The sequence below is a fragment of the Typopeltis vanoorti genome, chromosome 16 (assembly GCF_054136105.1).
Source record: "Typopeltis vanoorti isolate ZY-2024b chromosome 16, IOZ_Tvanoo_1.0, whole genome shotgun sequence".
Taxonomy (NCBI): Eukaryota; Metazoa; Arthropoda; class Arachnida; order Uropygi; family Thelyphonidae; genus Typopeltis; species Typopeltis vanoorti.
The window spans coordinates 97,493,954-97,519,534 of NC_143564.1; the positions used below are offsets into that span (position 1 = coordinate 97,493,954).

General features: G+C 34.7%; 1 protein-coding gene across 3 annotated transcripts in view; it reads right to left on the reverse strand.

The window, feature by feature from the left end:
• LOC150098208 (non-canonical pre-mRNAs endonuclease FASTKD5, mitochondrial-like) overlaps positions 1–25,581 on the reverse strand; it is a 120,975-nt gene that overhangs the window by 15,327 nt on the left and 80,067 nt on the right. The window contains exons 4-5 of one of the 3 annotated variants that reach the window (XM_090406300.1): positions 14,143–14,218; positions 9,116–9,230 (exon numbers count right to left, since the gene is read on the reverse strand). In XM_090406300.1, the coding sequence (XP_090262426.1) occupies positions 9,116–9,230; positions 14,143–14,218 (191 nt within the window). Of the gene's footprint in view, positions 1–9,115; positions 9,231–14,142; positions 14,249–25,581 lie in introns of all 3 variants that reach the window. The other 2 variants (XM_090406299.1, XM_090406301.1) reach the window with 2 other exon arrangements.

Here is a 25,581-nt window from a genome sequence, read left to right on the forward strand (position 1 = left end):
CAAGAACAAGGACAATCACACACATGGAAGGTGATAGTGGCTCTCTCTCTGTTTAGTAGCAATTTCTGTTATTAATTGCTGACAGGAAGATAGAGCAGTGTGCCAAAATCTGTGCATGATCAAACCATCAGTTCTATTGCAGTTAATCGGGTTTTGTAGAGTTTGTGCCACGTCAAAAAACATTCTCTCTCTAATTTAAATTATTTGAGAAGACTGACTTCATACACGTGATGAAATGTTCTTTCTCCAAGATATGTTGCACTCGTCTGCTTTTTTGGTTATCCCTACAGATATGATTTTATGTTCTTTCTTTTTTTTTCCTGATCTAGGTGGTCCATCTGGTCTGTCCGAGTGAATTTGTCAATTTGTAATATGTAAGCAGATTGCCAAAACATGACCTCCTCCTAACAAACCTATGCTGACCATCATAAAGAATACATATATATGAAGCATAAAGAAATAATGTTCTTACAAAAAGAAACAACAGATATTGGAAAGATAGATGATCAACAATGGATAGATTATTATTAATATTATTAACTCTGGAAAGGAAATGGATGGTCAGAATTCACATTTAAAATATTTTTAGAAAATGCAACTGATAATTGTCTCTCAAATAATGCTACATCAGAATAAATAAATGAAGCATTAAAATAAATGAAAAATCACCAGGAGAAGATAAAATCCCAATAGAACTTATAAAAAATGCAGGAAATAGATTGCCTCACTGATTTCTTACTTTAATGAACAAAATATATAGCACAGGAAGAATACTGAATGACAATACTATGCAACTGTCATTCCCATCTTTAAAAAAGGAAGTAAGAATAACTATGACAATTAATAAAAGAATAATTGTTGTGTAGACTTCTGTAGATTGAGGACATATTAGAAATGTTTCACCAGTATTATGCCACATGAAAGAACAAGAGGGGACAGAATAGTTTTTATTGATCACACTACTAGTTTTGTGAAAATTCTTGTATTTCACATCATCAGGAGAAATACATGAATAGACTGAAAAACAAGTTTTAACAGATAACGTACATAATGAAATATTTAAAAAAAAAAAAAAATAGAATAACAATGGAAAGCACACTTTTGCTATGAAGTTACTTGCTTGTTTCATGATTTGTTGTAAACCACTGGTAACTTCGAGCATGTCATGTTGAATGAGAAAAGACCAGAATCATCCAGATATCGTCCAGTGTTTGTTGGCTTCCTATACACTGAGAAATTGAGCGTGTTCTTCTGGGATATCTAAAAGAATATCTAAAAAGGGACACTACATTACCTCCAATTCACCAGTAAATTTAATCCACAAGTAGATATTATTAAGGTATGTGAGAAATTGTTCTAACTGGGTAACAGAGCTAAGCCAAATGATGAATATGTCATTGAACATATCTGAGCTAAACTTTAGGTTGTGTTCCCTAGTGCTGGATGGATTTTTCTTCAAGCCACTTGAACAGATTTGCTAACAAGGGAGAAAGGGAACAGCACGATATTTGCATGCCACATCCCATCACCACCCAGTGCAAAGACTAGGCATTATTCATTCCCTACATGACAGAACTTACAGAATCTCTACTAATATAGATAAAAGAAACCAAGAGCTTGACTATTAAGCACCATCCTACCAAAGAATGATTTCAGTAGACATTGGTCAACAAAATTCTACATCAACCTCTTAGACAGTCAGCTGAAAGTGAAACTTCATCATAGGAACAGTGATTCTCCCTTATATACAACTAGTCACAGACAAAATATCAAGGAGACTACATCAACAAAATACAAAAATGGCTGTCAGGAGATTAGAGATCTCAACAAGATCACTAATCTCCTGAAATTCCAAAATCTCTCCATCTATCTCTCAAGAAACCTGGTGTCTACAAGATCAACTGTACTTGTGGTTTGCACTATATACAGGGTGGTCGATCATTACGAAAGGATTTAAAATGCAAATAATTTTTTTGATTATTAATTTTTTCATATTTTTTTCCAGGTATTCTAAGGAACATTTGGGAAATTATGGAAAAGATCACAACCCAACAATGAACCAAAATTATATAATTGCAATTATCTGCAATAAAGTGGCCATCAGGTTCTCCAAATCTCATGGCTCCTGACTTCTTCCTATGGAGTTACCTAAAGGAAAAAGTATATATGAACAAGCCCCAGATAATCTAACAGCTAAAAGAGAATATTTATGCAGAAATTAGGGCACTGCAGCCAGAAACATTAAACAGCTGTCATGGAACATGCCATAGAAAGGGTCTGTTTTTGTGAAGCCAATACGTGATGTGGTTTTTTTATAACTAATAAAAAAATCTGCAGGTTCTGTATTTCATTATAACACAAAAAATAATTAAAATAATTAATAAATAAAAAAGTTATTAGATGTTTAAACTGCTTCAAAACTTATGGGCCACCCTATACGACAGACAAGCAGGTTGGGAGAAATCTTGATGGGGAGGAGGTTGAGAGGATCCAGAGGCGAGTGACCAAGATGATATCAGGTCTATGGAATGAACCTTATGAGAACAGGTTGAAGATTTGTGGGTTGCAGAAATTGGTTGATAGGCGGAAAAGAGGAGATATGAACACATCAAGGACATACAGAATGAAAAGAAACACAAATCTGGACTGGCAGCACATACACCCGAAACTAAATATCAAGTACTGTGACAGCAAACCAATATGCTCCACATAGATTACAACTTTTTTTCAGGAGCATTGAAGGAATCAGCTAAAACAATTAAACATCCTCAACACCAACTTAAAATATGGAATGATTCTACATCATCAAGTCGTCTTCTCTAATTCAACGCAACACACACCCAGTTACCAGAGTTTGCAGCAGACCATGAACCAGCAAACAACTTCATAGCAAATGCACATTTTCCATTTTTATTCCAGTTTTTTAAACATTTCATTATGTACATTACCTGGTAAAACCTGTTCTTTTACTTTATTTCTTCTGATGATATGAAACACAAGAATTTTCACATAACTAGTGGAGTGATCAATAAAAATTATAATGCCCTATCTGATTCTTTCATCTGGAATAATACCAGTAAAACATTTCTAATAGAGAGGAATAAATTATACATGAGTTATAAGATATATGCCAAAATACTGAAGAACAGAATCAACCTTATACTAGAAAAAATTATAAACGAAGAACAGAATGGTTTTAGAAAAAGAAGATCCTGTAGAGATCCTATATTCAGCTTCAAACTACTAACTGAGAAAAGAAGATAATTCAACTTAGGAGATCTAGCATTTCACAGATAATGAAAAAGCTTTTGGCAAGACAGATATAAACTTTTGATATATTAAAAAATTAACTTGCCTATAAATTTATTAAAATCCCTCTACAGCCCATATAAAAAACAATAATAAGCATAAAAAGCAGTTAAAGACAAGAATGATCCCCTTCTCCAATATTATTTGGAATATATATGAATGAAATAATCAAAGAATAGAGATTAACAAAGAAGGAATTCAAATAAAAAATTTATCTTAGCCATCTTACTCTTTGCTGATCACCAAGTGATATTTGAAACAACTGAAAATAATCTATAAAAAGCTTATATAAACTGAATTTAATACTAAAACAATTTAATATGTTAATCTTTCGAGAAAAAAAAAATAACCCTATGGCATTCAAAGTTTCACTGGACTGCCCATCCGAACTAAAACAGGTAAGAGAAGTAATAGACAGTAAAAAATCAAACAAGTCAACAATTTTAATTATTTCAGCTAAATTAAGTTATAATGAAGATTCAGACACTTTTAACAAAATTAATAAATTCTCCAAAGTAACTGGAATAACAAACAAAACATTAAAGCCAGCAACAGTTACCAAAAAAAAGAAAAGAAGCAGACTACGAATGTATATTTTATCAAAGCCAACATTATTATATGGCGGCGAAACATGGACAATAACCAAAAGAAATAAGAAAAGAATCATTGCAGCACAAATGAAATATAGAAGAACAGTAGTTTATACAAGACTAGATAAGAGAGAAATTAAGACATATTGAAAGAACTACTTTTTCAAACAACAATAACAGAAATCACAGAAATATATAGAACTAAATGGAAAGAGCATCTAGAATGAATGACATATGATAAAATACCCAGGAAGATGATTAACTATAAACTAGTTCATCACCTTCCTGAAGAATGAAATACTAGAATGAGTTTGGCTTCCTGAAGGAGGGAATAAGAAGCTCCCACAGTGTTAACCAATTTACTTAATATCACTGCCATTAAGGATTTATCATTTAATACTTCTTAATTCTCTTATCATTCACTCAAATGTTTTTTTTTTGTTTTTTTTTATTGAAATATAACTCCTGATGGTTTTTATCATCATCATCATCAATTTCCTGATATGTACCCTTAAGGGATGTATAGGATACTATGACAGAACTCTGTGATTAAGTTTACATTATTATTAATCTCCTATCAATCTTCCAAATTAGTCCATTACTTATACCCTCCATTTTTGTCATATCACATACAGTTGTCTTCTAAGGCACTTTTGACTGAATCAATCCAGCTAGATCTTGGTCTTCCTCTAAGTCTCTTTTCTGCCATCTTAGCATCAAACCATATGTTACCAACCTTTTCTATCTCATTTCTGTTTAAGTGACTCTACCACCTTAGATACTGCTCACACATCCTGAATGCTAACAATGTTAAATTCTTTCCTAATATCTTCAATTTTAATATGATTCTGTCAAGAATTCATGCTATCTATCACCTAATTTTCTAAGAACTCTGATATCTGTGGTCTCTCGTCTTTGATCAACTTTGTTATTTCTGACCTACCTCTCAAATACATAAGTTAAAATTGGTTTAAACATAGTCTTGTATGCTATCTAGTTTACTAATTTCTTTCTTATTCTGTATACATTTATTCAACTGACTTCCTAAAATACTAGCTTTGCTTATTCTGTTCTCTATTTCTATATTCTTCACTAAAATTGTGCCTAAACATCAAAATGTTTTACTTGTAAGTTCTCCCTAGAGAACCTATAGAAGAAGAAAAAAAGGATACAGTTTAAGTTTACCGTGTTCCTGCCCATTTTCATTTTTTAGTCCTTTTTTCCTGCTAAATTTCATACCAAATTTGTTATAGCTATTATTCAGTTTAGTTAAAGAATCCTGGACTTGATAAAACAAAGAGTTATCTCCAATACCAACATCAAGTTTAATCCCACCTTTTCATAATGTCATCCATGTAAATGATAAGACTGGATTTGGTGTGCACCTCTCCATTACACTTGATTTTACATCAAACTACCTTCCTGCACTTCTTTCAATTCAAACTGTAATGTACAACTTCAATATAATGTAGGTCATCAGTATATGCATATGGATGTTCTACAATCATCACATTCCATTGTCAATCCACTGTTGGATGAAGGCCTTTTCAAGATGATTCCAAAACTGTCAATGGCTTTTCTTTCCCATGTTACTCCTGAAAATTTGATGATATCATCAATCTAGTGTGATTCTGGTTGGTGTTGTGGTTGTGTTTCCTCCTGTGCAATTGAATCCAGTCTATCATTAATCTTGTTTTTGAGCCATATTCAGATGTTTCACATTTTCTATGATGTCAGAGGCTTTGGTTTGATTTCTTATCCATGTATTCCTTTTATGATCTAGACTTGGGCTACCAAACATACGTCTTTCCATGCTAAATTCTCTTGTTCTTAATTGTTGGATTTCTTTTACATTCAGTGTCCATGTTTCACAGCCATATGTCAATATAGGAAGAATATATGGGTTAAAAACTTCCCTTTTCAAGCATAATGGTAATCGACTTTTGAATATTGACTGTAATTTTCCAAATTCTTTCCATTCAAGTATTGCATGTCTTTTAATTTCTTCCATAATATCTTGATCCATTGATATCTGCTTGTTCATTTTTATTATTATTACGGATTGTTATTTCTGTCTGTACACAACTATTGAACATAACTTCTTTAAGTCAGCTGTTTTGCTAGCAATTTGGAGTTCATGGATACGAGTCTGTAATTTAATTCATGTGCACTTGAAATAAAGATAACTTTGTCATCTGCAAAGCATAAATGGCTTAAATATGTTCCATTTATCTTCAGACCTTTTCCTTCTTGATCAAAAAGTAAGTATATTTCTTCTAGACATGCAGTGAATAGTTTTGGAGATATTGTGTCACCTTGTCATATGGCTCATTGTATTTTCATAGTAGAAATGTTTCCACTGAAATGTACTGTTGCTGTTACATTAGTGCATACTGATTTAATGGCCCTGACATCATATGGCTCCTCCTCCACTTACTAGTTTCGTAATGCTTTAAGTATTGCACAAGTTTTTACTGAATCATAATCAATAAAACCAAGACATAATGGTAGCTGGTATTTGTTAAATCTTCAATAATCTGTTTTAAAACTTGAACACAGTCCATTGTGCTAATGTTGCTTCGAAAGCTTGCTTGTTCTTTTAGTTGTGTGAAGCTGCACAAAGCCTATGACCTAACACTTTGTAAACCACCAATTGCGAACTGATGAGCTGATAATTCTTCAAGTCTTCTACTTCACCTTTGCATATGTGTGTGTGTGTGTGTGTGTGTGTGTAAGGGTAGACTTTTTCCATGCTCTTGGTATATCATGTTTCTTCAGACATTGGTAAAAAGTTTGCCAAGATTCTGTAGATCATTTTAGAAGTTTAGCTATGACTCCATCCTCACCTTTGGCTTTTTCATTTTGCATGTTTTGGATATCCACATAACTTTTGGTAGAATTTGTGATACTCTAGTCATTTCATAGTTGTTGTCTTTTTCTTCTTCATTTGCTACATCATCCTGATATAACATTGATTAAAATTCTTCAATTCTTTTTGTTATAGCATATCTATCTCTGGTTATGTTCCCATCTCCTAGTTTGACTGCAGCCATCTGTTTATTGCTGTTCTCCAACTGTTATTTGGATTTTATGAGAGTACAGGTGTCTTCAATTGTTAGTTGTATAAGTTTACAACTGAATTTTCTTATTTCTTCCTTTCTACCCAGTTCAAGAATAGGATGTTTTTCCCATTTTGATAGCAAAAAGTGTGACACTTTTTGCTATCAAAGTTAACTCAATCACAAAAAGCTTCCTCCTACTGTAATCAATGCCCTATATGTTGATGACTTCACAATTTACTGTCGCTCTCGCAACATGAGTGTAACTGAACTTCAGCAAGCAACTGATCGTGTCTCTCTATGGGCTCTTTGTAATGGGTTTTCAGCAGAAAAAAAGTGTGTGTAAACTTTTGTCAAAAATGCACTACCCAGATCTGAATTAAAAATAAGACAAACTATTACTCCAGTAGCAACCAAAGCCAAGTTCTTGGGACTCATCTTTGACAGAAAACTTACATTCTTTGTACACATTGATTAACTAAGAAAAAAATGCAAGAGAGAACTGACTCTCCTTCACACTCTATCCTCTGCTGAATGGGGTGAGGATCAATCTTCACTGCTTCATCTTTATCATGCATATATACGTTCAAAGCTGGATTATAGATTTCAAGTCTATGGTTCTGCAAGGCAGAATAACCTGAAATTGTTGGACCCCATTCGTCATCAGGGTATGTGGATAGCTACTGGTGCCTTTTTTCACATCACCCACTCAAAGTTTTTAGGTTGAAGCAAATGAACTGGCTCTAAATCTTAAACGGAAACAGTTGTCTCTCACTTGTGACCTAAAAATAAAGTCTCTTTCAGAACATATTATGTGGACTAGTCTCTTTTCTCCAAGTTATTTTCTCAATACCACACCCATCAGACTACCACGTGTCCTTTTGGTATGCGTGTTAAAGAGACTACTATGCAAACTGTTGGCATGAATGTTGATTGACAACATAGCATCCCTCCATGGCAGGTTAGCACTCCATCCTGCAACCACTCATGTTGTGAACTACAGAAGTCTCGTATTCCATCATCTGTCTACCTGCAATTGTTTAGTGCAGCTCACTCTGATTTCTTGCCCATCTATACTGATTGTTCAAAAACTAACAGTGGCTGTGCTGCTGTGTTTCCTGACATTACTATTTCCAACAGATCCCACCTGATTGTAGTAATTATACAGCAGAGTTGTATGCCATTCAGCTTGCACTTGTGCATGTAAAAAATCACTACCAAAATCATGTAATTTATACAGACCCATCAAGTTCTGTATAGGCTATCGCCTCTCCTGTGTATAATCCACATTCAATGTTGCTATTACACCTGTTGTACAAAATGAAAACCATTAATTTTGATGTTCAGTTGTGCTGGATTCCCAATTACATTGGAATTAAGGGAAATGAGACTGCCAATGCAGCTCATACTTTTTCAATGTAGTGTTTGACAGTACCATATATAGACTTACAGACAGTTATAAGATCAAAGCTAATTGCCCAGTGGTAGTCATCACGACAGGAAGACTGACAAACAAATTACATGATATTAAGCCTGAAATTAAGCATTGGCAGTCTAGTCAACACAGAAACGGAGGAGAGAAAGTTGTTTTTGCTAGGCTCTGCATAGGTCACAGTCATCTCACACATTCTTATTTACTGAGGGCTAATGACCCATCTATATTTGAAAAATGTAACACACATCTTATGATTTGTTGTATTCTAGTGGAGTGCCCACATCGCGCAAGAGAGGAATAAAATTTTTTCCTATCTAGCCAAGCCACATACACTCAGGGAGATGTTTCAGACTCAGACAAATTGCATGTTTTTAATTTTTTACAAAAAATTAATTACAAAGACATTTGATTATAAATTTTATTTATATGTAAATACTGCATTGCTTAACTTGATTTTTGCATTATTTACATATTATTATTTTTATTTGTATTATTATATTATTATTATTATTTACTAATTTATTCCTGCCTATTTATTAATACCTTGTGTAGTGCTGTAATATTTGCTATGGTGCAGTATGCCCTTGCCCCAATAAACCAACCAACACCTGGGACATTACAGCAAAGTTATAGTACTCATTCAAGGTATCTAATGCTATAATATATTACAGTAATATTAGTTTTTAATATTGTTCTATAAAAATAAATGCAAAAATACTTACGTCGATAACATGGAATCCTAATTTTTGTAACTGTCTTTTCTTCATTATATTAATACCCACTTGATAATTATCTTCCACTGCATAATTTTGTTTACCAAAAGCCGTAATACAGATCCTATAAGAGGTATGACATTATTTCTACTTCAGATAATCAAACTTAACCAAAAAAAACTCCCAAATCTTACATTATTCACACAAGGTCTTGATTTTTTTTTTTAAATCTAGGATATTATACCGATAAATATATTCAGATAATATCTTTTTGTCATAAATAACATATTATAGATGGTTAGTAGTCATTATTAGTGATTTAATTTTGCAGTTTTCGGAATTATTTTTACAAGCTAGACTTCTTGGTCTCTGATATTCCATAACTGGTAAAAGTTCTGATTACTAAAATAGTATATTTATTATATACAATTATGTTATACAAATGACAAACTCCATGCTACAGGGTGTCCACTAAAATACAATGTAATGTTTTGTGTATTTAAGGTTAACTACTGTATACTCCATTTGTAATAGATTTTTCTTCATTAACTTTCGTAGAAAGTTTTTTCACTTGGTTAGGAAGCAAATTATACTTGCTAAGAAATATAGTTCTGCATTACAGGATACTTGGGCTCTAGGGCTACTGATGTGAAGTCATCATCCTCTATTTAAAAGTAGCCTAGGGTGAAGATGATTCACATACAAACTTTGCTTACACTTGGATAAAAGATTAAATAAAAATATAACTTATTGGCAAGTATACTTTCTTACCAAGTGAAACAACATTCTACATGTATCTCTGATCCAAAATACTTTAATAATAAGGTGATATACCTTTTAGTTACTTGTATGAGAAATATATGAATTTTGCATTAATTCAACACTGGTATCTTCCTAGGTCTGGCTGTGGAGTCTCAACAGCAGGAGTTGTTGAGATTCCATAGTTAGGTACTAACAATAACACTTTTTAATAATTTACTGAAGTTCCAAGGATACCTGGAGAATCAATTGCATATAATCAATTTTCCCTGTGGACCAAAGTAATGCTATACTCTTGAGAGGAGTGGCAGTATGATATTTGGTGGCTATATTTACCTGTGTATTAGATTCTTCTCTAAAAAATAATGGCAAGGATTCATCATTCATCAGCACTATCTAGAAAGGGCAAACTGTTGTTATTTTCATTTTTTAAAATAAATTTGATTTTGGTTATTTAAATGTGTTAGAAAAGTGTTCACAGAGAATTAAAGTACACTCAGGTCTCTTTTTATGCCCATCTTTTTTATACAGTTTTGAAGTTGTGCAGTGCATATTTCATGCAAATTGAGGGCAACACATTAGGAATGCATGCTCATTAGGAACAGCAACACGCTGTTCATAATGAACAGCGTGTTCATTATGAACAGCGCATTCTGGCATTCTGGCATAATGTGAGTAACATGTAAGCAGTGAGTGCCCATGAAGTTTAATTTTGCATGTGAGTAAGTGTTTGACTTTTCATTATCATAAGTCTAAATTTTTCTAATTTTTATTTTAAAGATTTATTTTGGCCCAATGGAGAAAAAAAAGCACCAAAGAAAAGCAATTTCTTTGGAAATGAAAATTGCAATTTTAGATCGCTTAGCAAAAGGAGAGGGATCTACGGCGATTGGTAAATATTTTAATTTAGGCTAATCTACTATAAGAGCAATTAAAAAGAATGAAGTTGCAATAAGAAAATCTGTCATTTCTGGCACAAAACTAAGTGCCAAATTATTTACTGTTGTATTTACTGAATGGTTCAATAATTGCTTTGTACCAGAAGTGGAAACATATGTGAAGCAAAAAAGCTCTCGATTTTAAAGTTTTATTAATTGTTGACAATGCACCAAGTCATCTGCATTTAGAACATCCAAATGTGCAGGGTATTTCTTCCACCCATTACAACAAGCATTATTCAGCCATTAGATCAAGGCATAATTGCTATTTTTAAAAAATATTACATTAAACACACTTTTCAATTTATATTGGATAAACTAGAAAATGAATCATTAACAGTAACTGACGTTTGGAAAAAATTTTCTATTTTGGACTGTTTAAATCATGCATCTGCTATTGCTGAAATAATACCACAAACTTTAAATGCCTGCTGGAAAGCAGCTAGGCCTGCATGTGTTGCAAACTGTGCAAATATTCAAACATCTATATTATCAGCTGAAATCATTACTTTGGCACATGAAATTGGTGGAGAAGGTTTTGATACATTTAGCCAGGATGATGTAGATGAATTGCTTGTGGATAATGCCTTAAGTGACAATATTATTGGATATCGATTAACTTTAGATATTGTCAAAGATCCAGAAAATGATAGTGAAGCAGAAGAAATATCTGTCCCCCTCACTGCAAATATAATTCAAGAAAGTCCTGAACTGTGCAATGAATTGGAAAATCATTTTCTTGATTTTCCAATTCATTGCACAGTTTGTCATTATCAAAGCAGCCTCTTCTTCCTAAAAGCAGCCTCTTCTGCTTTTAGGAAGGTTATCTGTGTCTCAGGGTGCTAACAGCTTCTACTTTGAGGCCAGTGGAGAAAAATTTACTATGGCCTTTTCAGATGGTTCTGAGGCTTGGAAGCAGCATTTTGTTTTTTTTTTACCCAATGATACAAATTCTGAACAAGCCTTTAAATGCCAACATGAGCTGAAGAACTGTATGTCTGGATATCATGAGCTGTATAAAAAATTATTAAAATCATCATTGCAAAGTTTAATCACTGAATACATTGTCAGAAGAAAAAAAACAGCACAGAATGAGGGTAAGTTAACTCTGTTTGTGAAGAAACACTGCCTTTACCATACAGATCTGATGCACTGACTATCTCTTCTGGTGATGAAAAAATGTAAAAAAAAATTACTTTTCAATAAAATTAAATGAATAAAGCTTTAAAACAAACTTAGGCATTCTTATTTTCCTGAATTTTTTATAAACTTTTTATGCGATTTTAAGTTTATTTTAATTCACTGCTTCGGTTTTATGCGGTTTTAGAAAATTATGGAATGTATCCCTAATTTTTCAACGTAAGTTGGGTTTTTTTTGTGGGATTTTTTATATGCGGTTTTCTGTGGAATGTATCTACTGCATAAAAAGAGACCCGACTGTATGTGGAAAACCCATCACTGGAGAGCAAAACCATACAGGAGGTTTGGGTATAATAGTTTAAAGCTTTTTCTTAAAAAATATCTGTAAAGTGGTTAGCCAGGAAAAGAAAAAGTGGAGAGCTCATAGCTGGTTCCTTCTGTCTGTCTGTAGAATTTTCCCTGCCAACACAAAACAGCCAGAATTCATGGTAAACTGAACCAACCAACATATTGGGAGAAAATTTAGCTTTTAGGTCAAAGGCATCTTCAATTGGTGAGCAAAGACGAGATATCCAAACTAACCACTATGAAGATGCTGTGGAGGGTGAAGTTTTTTACGTTGGACAGAAGAGTTTTCTATGTGCAAAGAGGTGTTACTAGCACACTGAAAATGTAGTTTGGTTAAGTATATAGCTAATTTGTAGGCAGATGAATCAATGTCCACAAATGGATGCAATGGTGCATTCTGTTTGTGGATTTTTGGCAGTCCATATATCCAGGGAGGAGCTGGAATTATATGGTTTAAATTTGTTTGTGATATAGATCAGGAAATGACATTTTTGAGGAGCATGTGAATGGTTTGATCTGTGTGCAATAATGGTGGTTTAAGACAACATCAGCATTACCAGTATCTGCTTTCCTGTCTTTTTTGTTGTTCTTTACTTTTCTTCCAGAAGAGGCTGTGTTTAGGAAGGTTATCTGTGTCTCAGGATGCTAACAGCTTCTACTTTGAGGCCAGTGGAGAAAAGTTTACTATGGCCTTTTCAGATGGTTCTGAGGCTTGGAAGCAGCATTTTTTTTTTTTTTTACCCAACTGGCAATTTGTGGATGCAATGAATCTTTCATTTTTGGAATTCCTCAGCTGTGAATATATTAGAGGATGATTTTCTTAGACATTTGATATGTTTAAGAGAATCATCCTCTTAAATAATCCAGAGGGTAGCACCCAGCTCCTCTTTTGACCCATGAATAACAGATTTGGTGATAATGCACTGAGATTTGATAGCACATAAAGATAATCAGGGAGTTAAAAGTGAAGATTTCTAGACAACTCAACAGGTAAGTCTTTATGACGATGGGATAATAACACCATCCATGCGTGCAATAAATTGAATATCACTTTAATTCACCCATGATTCTCCACATTTCCAAGTATGCTAGATTCACCAACAAATGGCTAAAATCAGAAATGTCTGTTTGCATGTACAATCTAAATTTAACTAATATGTTTGAAGACAAAATGTGGACTTTGATGATACTCTGATTTTGGTTTTATTTGTGTTCCTTTATCTACAATGGTAAAGTGAGTGGAACAAGCTCAATGCACCACTAGTATTTTAAAATCTGTAACTGAGTGGTTTCATCATGTATCACTTGTACAAAAAAGAAACAGTTCAAATCTCACTTATAAATGTAGAAATATTATCAGACATTTTCACAAAATCTGGTCTTCAAAATGGATGGAAGATCTGTCACTCTTACAAAACAGCTAACAAGAGCATGTAATGAAGTCATAAGGATACTATAAAAGACTGTGGACAGAGAAATAACCAACTCGAGATTAATGTTAATGATCTCAAGTATCATGAAAACAGAATAATGATCTGAAAATTACCATTTTTAATTATAAATTATTTAATATTGTTTTAATTATGTATAAAAATCTCACATGCCTTTTACAAAATCAGCATGTCAGAACATGACAAAAGTGATCTGGACACTGCTGACACAACATATATGTGCAAACACACAACAATACAAATAACATAGATTACAAATTTATTCCAAATAACACTTCCTTCAAAGGCAAAACTGAAAACAGTTACTGTTTCCAGTTTTATTAAAAATATTTTGATATTTGTTTAAAATGAAGGAATTAGAGATAACAATCTGTTTTAATGAACAGTCAACAGCCCTTACCATTTGTTGCTGTCTAGGGGCTTCATCACTTCCTTCTGTGGAAACTGCATCACTCTCTCAAAAACAGGCAGTGGTTCTTTTTTAGAATTGAGACATAAAACAATATCTATTAGAAAAGAAAGTTTTTTTTATCATTAGCATCACTATGAAGTTAAACTCATCAGTAAGGTCCTGACTGTTTCTCACTCTCTCACACTCATAGACAAAAATGCTCAGTCATTTGCATTCAAATGCAGAAAGTTTTTTTTTTATCATTAGCATCACTATGAAGTTAAATTCATCAGGAAGGTCCTGACTGTTTCTCACTCTCTCTCACACTCACAGACAAAAATGCTCGGTCAAACTGTCTTACCCTCATTCAGTTTCCATACTCAATACACATTCAGCCAATGCATTCCACTCACAAAGTACTGCACAAAATATGCTCCTTGCTCCCAACTTCAGGGATGACCACTTATTCCTTTTTCTGTCTCCCTTTATTCTACTCTATGAAAAATCTTCACCACAATTAATCTTGGCAAAATCTTTTACCAGCTTATGTCTTAATCATATGACCTGTTCCTCCTCCTCCTTCTACAGGTTCTACAAATGGCATTCTCTCAATCTGTCCTCATACCAATTTTACAATATTGACATCACCTTAATTACTGTTATCTGGATCTTTCCAAAGCATGTTCAGTTCCTTGGAAACCAGATGACCAAATCTGTGCCCCAATAATTTGAAGGGCTTGTACAATGGAGCCTAACATCTTTACATAAGGTCTCATAAGGAGGTGGCATGGATTTTCTTCCCAAAGAATCGGGGTTTTTTTTAACCCACATAACAAATTGGTGAAAAGAATGCACATAATTAACTGAACTAATTCACTGACCCACAGCATAAGATGCTTTGATACAGTGAAATCTGTATCATTTGAACAACTTGGAAAATGGAGTCTTTGGACAGTGGATTTTTTCATATAATAGAGATCCCTAGAATGATGCTATCCCACAACTTGGTCACATCAAAAATTTCATTTAAAAAAATATCTATTAACTTACATATATAAATTAAAAGATTTTTTTAAAATTCATTCCTAGCAGGCAAAAACATTTTTTCTCACTTTCCTTTGGTATTAGGGACAAAATACAGTTACAATAAAATATATGGAATTTTCACCAATTGTTTTTGGAAAATTTACATCAATTAATGAATCCTTACTATGTCCATTTCTAAAATCAGAGCTCCCGTTCTTTTAGTACTTTCATATGCTCATATTTGATTAAGAAATATACTTATTCTTCTTTTATAAACTTTTGTCAACTGTATATATTGCATTCAATTTGAGGTTACTAGCAATAGTTGCTATTTGTGCACTATGGGGAAACTTTCCTTTTCATAGTGTAAACTTTTGATTTTCTGCTGCTTCACTAAATGAAAGAAGATGAAAACAATATGCATGATGAGAAGAGTCACTATTCAAACTGGTTTCAAACTTTATTCAGATCTCATCACTGAGAGTCAGACCCAGAAAGATATCACGGTTGAATTAATGCAGAAGTCATATACATCATAACATATTAATAACACTCTCACTAAATGTCTTTATTAATAAAATTTTCAGCTAAGTTTCATAGCCATTGTCAATACAATTATAGGAAAGCACAAAAAAAAAAGAGAAATTCAATTGAAAGTGCGTGAGCACTATTGGCACAGGAGAATGGCTCTATCTGAATTAACAGATATCCAAAAATTACAATAAAATAATTTAGTTCATAAATTATTTTTCAATATAAATGACATTTAATTACAAATTAAGGAACATAAGAATGGTGAGTACTAGTTAATATAACTTCCCAAAATTGAGAAAGCTGTAGGCAATCCTTTTTTTTTGTTCAGATTTGGTTGTGAATGTGTGTTTTTCAGCTTTCTTTGTATAGTCTTTCCAGAAAAAAACTTTTGTGTAACATCTTGGTTTTGTTACACTGAATCCTGTTTTGTAGATAATGTGTAGCTTGCTAAACCGAATCTGTTGAATTCCTTTAGTGAAATGTATTCCCGGTGTTCTTAAAGACGAACTTGCACAGAACGACCAGTCTGTCCATAATAACATAAAGCTGCAAGAGCAGGGGATTCCGAAAAAATCCAGAATACTGTCCTTATCTCTTTAGAAGAGATAAGGACAGTATTAAGTTTCAAACTGGACAGAGAGAGAGACTTGTAATTCAATCTGTCAAAGTAGTCTTGTTATTTTTTCTGAAAGTCCTTTAAAATAGAATACAAATTCTGGCAATTTCTTCTTGAGGCGAATTTAAGATGATGGCTGTAATTATTATTTTATTGCTAGCTTTTTTGTAGAACATATTTTATAAGCTCTGTCGACTAAAGATTTGATTACACCATATTTCTGACAAGAGTGATGATGTGAGTTAGAATCAATGTATTTACCAATATGAGTTGGTTTTCAATATAGTGAGAACTGTAGACTACTATTTGGTTGATGTAAAATGAGAACATTCAGAAAAAGAAGACAATTGTTATCTTCTGCTTCCAGAGTAAATTTGATTCTCAGTTTATTATTATTATTACTACAGGCGACTCCAAGGAGTCCATCAAAGGAGGCCCTAAACATCATGTCCACACAACTATTCGACATTCTCATGGTATCTATCATACCTTGCCTTGAACTCATTCACTGTCATAGCACCCACAACAGACTCTGGCAGCTTATTCCACTCATTTATCACTCTAAAAGTAAAGAATCCAGCTCTAACACCCTTACTAACCACACTCTTGCCCAGCTTCCATAGATGTCCCGTAGTCCTCCCACCACTAATCCCGATCTCAAAAATATCTTCTGAATTAACCCTATAGAAACCCTTCAGCAATTTGAATGTCTCAATCATATCTCCTCTTTTCCGCCTATCAACCAATTTCTGCAACCCACAAATCTTCAATCTGTTCTCATAAGGTTCATTCCATAGACCTGATATCATCTTGGTCACTCGCCTCTGGATCCTCTCAACCTCCTCCCCATCAAGAAGAAACCTAGGTTACCAAATCTGGGCACAGTAGTCGAGATGAGGTCTTATCAAGGCTCGGTACAGAGGAATAATAACTTGCTTATCTCTGCTTGTCAAAGTATTCTTCAGCAACCAAGTGATTTGATGAGCTGATTTAGCCACTTTTGCAATGCGCCCCCTAAACTTCATCTCCCTATCCATCAACACTCCCAATTCCCTGGACTCATCAATCTCCTGGAGTACAGTTCCACCAATGTGGTATACTGCTGCTAATCTTTTCACCCCAAAACGCATAACCTTACATTTTGGCACATTAAATTGACATCCATTCTCCTTAGCCCAGACCTCCAATCTATCCAAATCATCCTGCAAGATTTTGACATCTTCTGCATTCACTATTGCCCTATCCAACTTTGCATCATCAGCGAACAAATGAACCGTTCCTCATAGATCCTTCCCTATATCGTTAATGAACAGATTAAACAGCAGTGGTCCAAGAACAGAACCCTGTAGCACCCCACTAGTCACAGGCCGTCTTTTGGACTCCACTCCTGAATAAACCATTCTTTGATATCTCTCCATCAACCACCCACCTATCCATCTCACCAACCCTATATTCATTCCCATATGTTGTAGTTTACGGATTAGAATTCCATGTGGTATCCTGTCAAACGCCTTTGCCAGGTCCAGCAGTATCACTGTAAACCCCTTATCCAGTTCAGCTGTCACCTTGTTATAAAACTTGAGCAAATTACTCAGGCATGATCTACCCTTTACAAAGCCATGCTGTCCCCTGTACAGTATCTCATTTTAATCAATCCATTCCTGTATTTTTCTCTTGACTACTTTCTCCAAGACCTTGACAACGACTCCTGATATGCTGATCGGTCACTAATTTGCAACAGTATCCTCCTTTGCGCAGTGGAACTATTTTCCCCTCTTTCCACACCTTCGGGACTAAACCAGACCCGAGACTCAGATTAAACAACATGGTCAAAGGCACTGATAATTCTTTAGCCGCTTCACGTAAGACCTGTGCCAGTATACCATCCAATCCCACAGATGTATTCACATTAAGGTTCTGTAATAGACTATTCACCTCCACTTCATTCACCACAATTCCCATATAAACTAATGGTTCCTTCATTCTTTCAATGTCACCACCTGGATGATATACTCCTGCAAAGTGTCCACTCAATAATTCCACTATATTGACTGATTCAGTGACCTCCTTGCCATCGGCATTCTTAAAATCATTCTGCCATGTACAGTTTTTCTTTTACTTGCAACCTATTGAAAGAACTGTTTGGGATTCTCTTTAGCTTGCAATAGCTAATTTCCTTTCATAATCCGCTTTTGCTTTTCTTACCACACTCGTTACCCTTCTGGCCTGCGCTTTATACCGTTCGTGTGGCTGCAGGTCACCTTTCTCTTTAAATTCCCTCCAGAGTTGTTTCTTTTTTTTGCAGCTCAAGCGTAATGGTGTTATTCATCCATTTAACCCCTGCTTGTTTTACTATTTGGATCCTAGGTATACAATCAGCCATAACCTCCTGCAAATGCTCCTTGACCACTTCCCATGCTCTATCGACATCCAGCCCTTGCAGTTTTACATGCCATGGCACTGAACCAAGCAATCTCCTAAGCTTGTCATACTTGCCAGCACGGTAATTACACATATACCCTGTCTTAATCGAAAATTCTACACCTTTAGCCACCTCCCAGGTCAAGACCTTATGATCACTCTCACCAATAGGTGGCAACATGGTCATATTCATTACAGTCGAATTCTCAGATGCTATTACCAGGTCAAGCACTCTCAAACCCCTAGTATTTTCTATTACATGCTTTCTCAGATAGTTATCCCTTAGTAACTGAATAAAATCCAGTTCCTTCCTCACGTGTCCTCTCCTCCTTCCAATCAATGTTACCATAATTGAAATCCCCCATAATAATTATAGTTCGCCCACCGATTAGAGGTCCCTCGACACTTCTGCGCATGTCAGCAAAAGGAGAATCCATTCCGATAATAGGGTAATCAATCTGTCTTCTGGGATGTGTTTGTTTATTATTACAGTTCAGAAAATTTAGCTTTTCTTTTACAAACATTGTAGTTTTTAAAGTGTAACTATTTTGCTTGTATAGCAGTTGGAAAAATGTACGTAGAGTATTAACAAAATTAAAAAAGGTATAGCATAAAACAAAAATTTAACTAAGTTTATTTTTAAGCAAGTTTTCTATAAAATAAAAATAATTATAATGAAAAAAACAGAAATTTTTTCAAGTAAACTTAGATATTCTAAACTTACAGTTGAGAGAACTGAGACACTTTGATGTCCTAAACCGATTAATTATTTATGCCTTGTTGTGACTCTTTTAACAAACCCATGCAAAAAGAAAGGTTGGAAAAAAAATACCATTATCAAATCCTTTTAATCTTCATAGTCATCTGAATCGGTGTCTGAATCGCCATCACTTTCAATTAAACTGATCACCAAAAGTTTACATAATTCTTCGATAATTCCGTCACTGTCCCAATACATATTTTCCAATGAGGTGACATGAAAGATATTTTCCCCAGTTTTGAACTGTAATACTTTCAGTCGCCTGTTCTGAAAGCTTAAAAAGTTTCGACATGTCAATATCCCCAGTTACATTGCGATGGCGAATGAAACTTTTCACTTCTGCCCAAACATACTCAATAGCATTAATATTGCAATGATATGGTGGTAGCCTCAAAGCTAGAAATTCATGCTCTTTGAGCATCGTGTCGAATTTAAATAGTTTAGTTGTGGGCGAGTTTCTTTTGACCAAATTAAGCAATTCAATTTTTCGCATATCTGGGGAATGAGAAATGTTATTTGCAGAGAGCCAATCCATAAGAACTTGCTTCTTATTTGACCAATTTGGAACTTTGTTTAATCGAATAGAGTGATATGAAGCATTATCAATTATAACAACAGCAGTTTTAGGAAGGTTTGGAATCAGTTTTTCTTCTGCCCACTTTTTGAAGATCGTAGAATTCATTTGCCTATGGTAATTGGCTTTGTATAGTAAGCTTGAATTCGGTAAAAAAAACCCATTTCTCCACCCGCACACAAAATTATTATGCGCCGCGAGGCATTTCCGGTTTGTAGCACTCCACATTCTTCTTTAGACTGCCAACATTTTCCATAAGTTAAATTACTATCAATCCAAGTTTCATCTAGATATGCAATCGGTCTTTTCTCCTCCCTGAAATCTCTTATTGCTCTCAAATACTGCGTTCTAGATAAAACAATGTCACTTCGCTCCATGTTGAGTTTCCTTTTATTCTGGGACTTTTTAAAACAAAATCTGATTTCATGAAGTACTTTCCTTAAAGTTTTTTTCCAAGGAAAATTAATTTTTTCTTTAAGCACAGGAATCAATTTCGGAACAGTTGGCACTCTTTTCTCGACCATGTAAAATTCGTGAATAGTTCTTCTTATAACATCTACATCAAAATCATTCAAAGCTACGGTTTCGATGGTTTTCTTTACTCTAGCGCTTTTTTTTTAGGAGATTTAAATTTTGGCTTACCTTCACCTTTTGATTCTCTACGAATTCTTTTAACAGTCGACCTCGATATGCCCACAATTGCACTTCACATTTTATGACTTGAGAAAGAGGAACAAGGAGACGATTCTTTTACAAGAGCTACTGAAACTACAGTCAACAAGTTCTGTTGTTAAACAACAACAGAACTTGTTGACTGTACTGGATCCATCATACAAATTAATAATAAAAAAATAATGCAAAAAAGCGACAACAAAAATCAAGCTAGTATACTAGTACAGCGACAGACAAGAAAGCACGTGATTTTGGCAACCAATTCGTATATCCTTCATTTCTTTCTCCCCTTCAGCATGAATCGACTATTCTTGGCAAAATGCCAAGGAGAGATCTACAAACAGTGGGCAAACTATACCTTCCTTCCACTCATTTCATCAATTTGTTTAGGCATACTATCTCCACCATCTATTCCATCACCTGGTCTATAGAGCACCCAACTGTATATATTTTGTTCTGCTAGTCTCAGTCTCACACCAAATAGCCTCAAATGAGCTCTTTTCACTATCCTGCAATACAACTTCTATTCTCCTTGGCTGCAGTTCATCAGCTATCATCAATAACACTCCTCCCCCATTTTATTCTCTCTGTCGCTCCTAAATACATTATAACCTACATATTCTATCCCACTAACTATAACATCTTCCATCAGCCATGTTTCACTAATGCCAATAACCTGTGTTTTTGGTCTTGGTTGGCCAGGAAGAGCCAACCAAGGCCAAAAATTCTTCCTTCTTGTTCCTAATACTCCTGGCATTAGTATACATGAAATGCAGAGGTCCCTTTGTCCCACCCCTATCTTGATGCATTATTCTAACTATTCCATTCTGATTTCTTGTCCTTAGTACTGGCTCGGGTACATTATATACATTCTTACACTCAACTGTCTCACTGATGTCCATATATCCACTCCCCCCCCCTCCTTGATACTTCTAGTTTCCCTGGTTCTGCACATCCATTTTCACTTCATTCAGCCACACTTTTTCCAGTCTCCGCACACCAAATCCATTCAAATGAAGGCCATCCATCTTATACAAATCCTTTCACCCATCAAACTCATTCCACACGTCCACAAATTCCACACCACACCATCTGCATAACCTATGCATAAAGTCATTTGTGATTATGGCCCTCCTAAACTCCTCTCTGTCATACTGCGGCAACAGACTCACCATCCTAACTCTGTCACTCTTTTCTTTCGCTACCTTTAACAATACTTTCAAGTCCTCTCTCATAAAAAATTTATCTCCTTTCAATTCATTCATACCCATCACAACTATCAATTCTTTCACTGTCTGTTTTTGCACTCTAATACTCTCACTTACATCCTTAAATTTCGCACCCTGTAAGTACGATTTAGTTAAACTCTCATCTATCACACCTCTTACTAACGAGTCACCGTACAACACTCTTTCCTTCATTTCTGAAACTCCCCCACTCTTACCCTTATTTTTCCTTTCAAACAATTGCTTATTTCCGTTAGCCGAGGCACTCTGGAAAGAGTTTTGCAGGCACTCCAACTGGCACTGTGAATTACTCCACGTAACTGTGGAATCTCACTCCTTACGACTAATTGATCATTTTTTTTCATCATTTAAACCATTTTCTCTCTCTGTATAATTACTTTCACTCTCTCTTTGATCACTGCTCTCATTGCCATCTTGTACAACATTGCAGTTTCCTATCAAACTACTATTTTCACTCACATTCTGGCTTTCTTCTACCACAACAATCTCACGACCTGACACATACTTCAATTCCTCACTCTCCTTACGCTTTCTGCACAGTCTCACACCACTATTATTGTCCATCCAAACTCCAGCCTCTTTCAGGGAAAGCATACATCCCACACACATCACACTGGACAAACTCCCTTACATTAAAGTTTTTGAGCAAAGACGTATTTTTGGACGCCATTATTTTTCGTCACATTGGCGCCATGTGCTACTCTACCAAACGTATCTTTAAAATACTAAGTTAAATAAAGCGGAATTCACACCAAAATCACACAGACACAACAAGCTATCAAAAATAAACAATACTACGTTATGATTTAAACCAATATTCCAATTTTCACTCAAAATAATACTTAGCTTTCGGGAGCTCTCTGAAAACACTACACACCATGTAGCCCTCTAGCGGCTACTCTGTGGCTAGTGGCTTTACTGAATTAATTTTTTCAAGAAATTCATGATTGGACAAGTTCCATACAGCAAACACATCATCAACATATCTGTACCAAATTGATGGTTTAGGTCAGGCATGGGCAACCTTTCCTAGTTGGGGGGCCAAATTATCATTCTGTCTCCGAGTCAAAGGCCAGATTAAATGAATTAAAGCAGGTTGCTACTTCATATTTCATTTAATTATAATATAATGCTTTGGTATAAAGCTCTACATAAATTTTATAATATAATGAACGACATAACAATTTAATGTGAAGATTGGCCTTATACTTCAACTACGAGACTATCAATATTGACATTAATATTACTTAAGGATAATCGCATAGAATTTTCAAGGTTTTCGTCCGTCATTCTTGTCCGAATTTTTGATTTATTGTATTTCATCCTCGAAAAAAACTGTTCACACATATATGTGCTGCCGAAAAGACAAATGATTTTTCTTGAAAAGGTGCGTAAATTTTTTTTTTTTTCTTCCACCAAATAAAATTTATAAAAATCTGTCAAAGTAATGTTAAATTGTGATTTTAGCACTAAATCCGCATGAAGCTCAATAAGTTTCATCTGTAAGTTTTCTGGCACATTATTTACATCAGCATCCATTGGACGAGCAAATATAGTGAATGTGGAGTCTTTGTTTTTGAAGTCGCCAAACCTGGTATCAAATTGCTATTAGTGCCTTCAGGTCATCTCCATAACAATTATAAGGGATATTTTTATGAGTTGCTAGAGTAGGAAAATGATAACAATTTTTAGCTCTTATCTGACTTTCCAACAATCTTAGTTTACTACAAAAAGCTTTGACATGTCCATGCAGTTCATGAACCAATTGTCCTTGTTTTTGCAATTTAAGATTCAGTTCGTTTAGGTATCCAGTGACATCTACAAGGAATGCTAAATCACACACACACTCATCATCTTTTACTTGGTTAATTGTGTTTCCTTTTATGTCCATAAAATCTGCAATGTCTTGTCTCAGACCATAAAATCATTTTAATATTTTACCTTTACTCAACCACCTCACATCATAATCACACATCTTCATAATCCGAAACTAGGTCTGCCAAATACTCCTTAAATTGGCGGTGATTAAATGCACGTCACTTAATAAAGTTAATACTGGCACTACAACTTCCATGATTTGTGAATTTAATCAATTTTGCACACAGATTTTGTTAGTGGATAATGCAGTGAAAATTTGTTAAATTTTCTGGATGGATCTGTAGTTCTATTGCTCTTTCATGAACTATTCCAATAAATCCCTTCTGTGCACCAACCATTGCATGGACTCCATCAGTGCATATGCCAGATAGTGAACTCCATTTAAGCCCAAATCTCTCAAAGACTGTGTTGACTGTTTCAAATATATCTTCACCGGTAGTTGTTCCTTTTAACGGCCGAAGAGCCAATAATTCTTCTGTGATGTTGAAATCCACATCAACTCCTCAAATAAATATTGCTAGTTGTGCTGTATCAGAGGCATCCTTGCTGTCATCCAAAGCAATTGAAAATGCTTCCAATCTAGCAATCTTCTCTTTTAAACTTTTTTTCATACCATCAGCCATAATTTCTATCCGTTGGACAACAGTACTTCTCGACAAACGAATATTCTTGAAGTCTTTTTTCTTTTCAGGACATATTATACTTGCAACATCCAGCAGACGTTCTTTGATAAATTCTCCTTCACCAAATGACTTAGAATGCTTAGCGATTTTTTTCACTTACCGCAAAGCTGGCTTTGACAATGCTGTGGTGCTGCGTTCTTTGCTTGTTGAACATTTGCTGTTGGGTATCCAAGTTCTTCTTCAACTTCTGTATTTCATCTTTTCGTAGTTGTCCATCAATTTTTAGGTGATCCGCATGTCTCGAAGTAAAGTGTCTCTTCAAGTTGTATTCTTTGTTGATGCGGATTCGTTGCACAGCAAACATACAGGCAAACCTTTATTCAGAATAAAATAATAATCCTCCGTCCAGTTGTCTTGAAATTGACGATTCTCTGCATCTACTTTTCTTTTTTTTTGCAATAACCCCTGACATTGTCCCAAATTTATAAGCGATATTCAGAACTGTCAAACAAAACTGTCTTCTACACCGCAGGCACTGAACAGAATACAACATCAATGCAGGCACCGAACAGAACATAACATCAATGCAGGCACTGAACAAAGCACAACACCAACGCAAGTACCAAACTGACACGTTGTAACATGTTCACACACACCGCTAGTCAAAGTGAGAAAGAGACCTTGGTTGGAGAAAACATAGTGTGTTTTGCGCAAGTCATATGATGTCAGCTTAATGTGAGTTAGTAGCACACACCATGTTTTCTCCCACCATGAATCAGACAAACTTTGCTGAAATAGATTAGGGCCAGATCCTAAAGCATTTTTTTCACCTAAAGCACATATGCTTGCCCATATGTGCTTTAGATGAAAAAAAAACATTCAGAATATGTTGGTCATAAAAAAATAGCCAGCAAAGGTTGGTCGATTGGTAGAGCCTCTGCTACTAACGGCTCACGAAAAAAAGTTAAGCAAGTTTGAGTGCGGTTAGTAGTTGAAAGGGAATCAATCGTTCAATGCTGTTGGCATACTCTCCCTTGATGAGTCTTTGGACTCCCTGGAGGTGTCATATAATAATAATAATATGTTGTTGTTCAAAA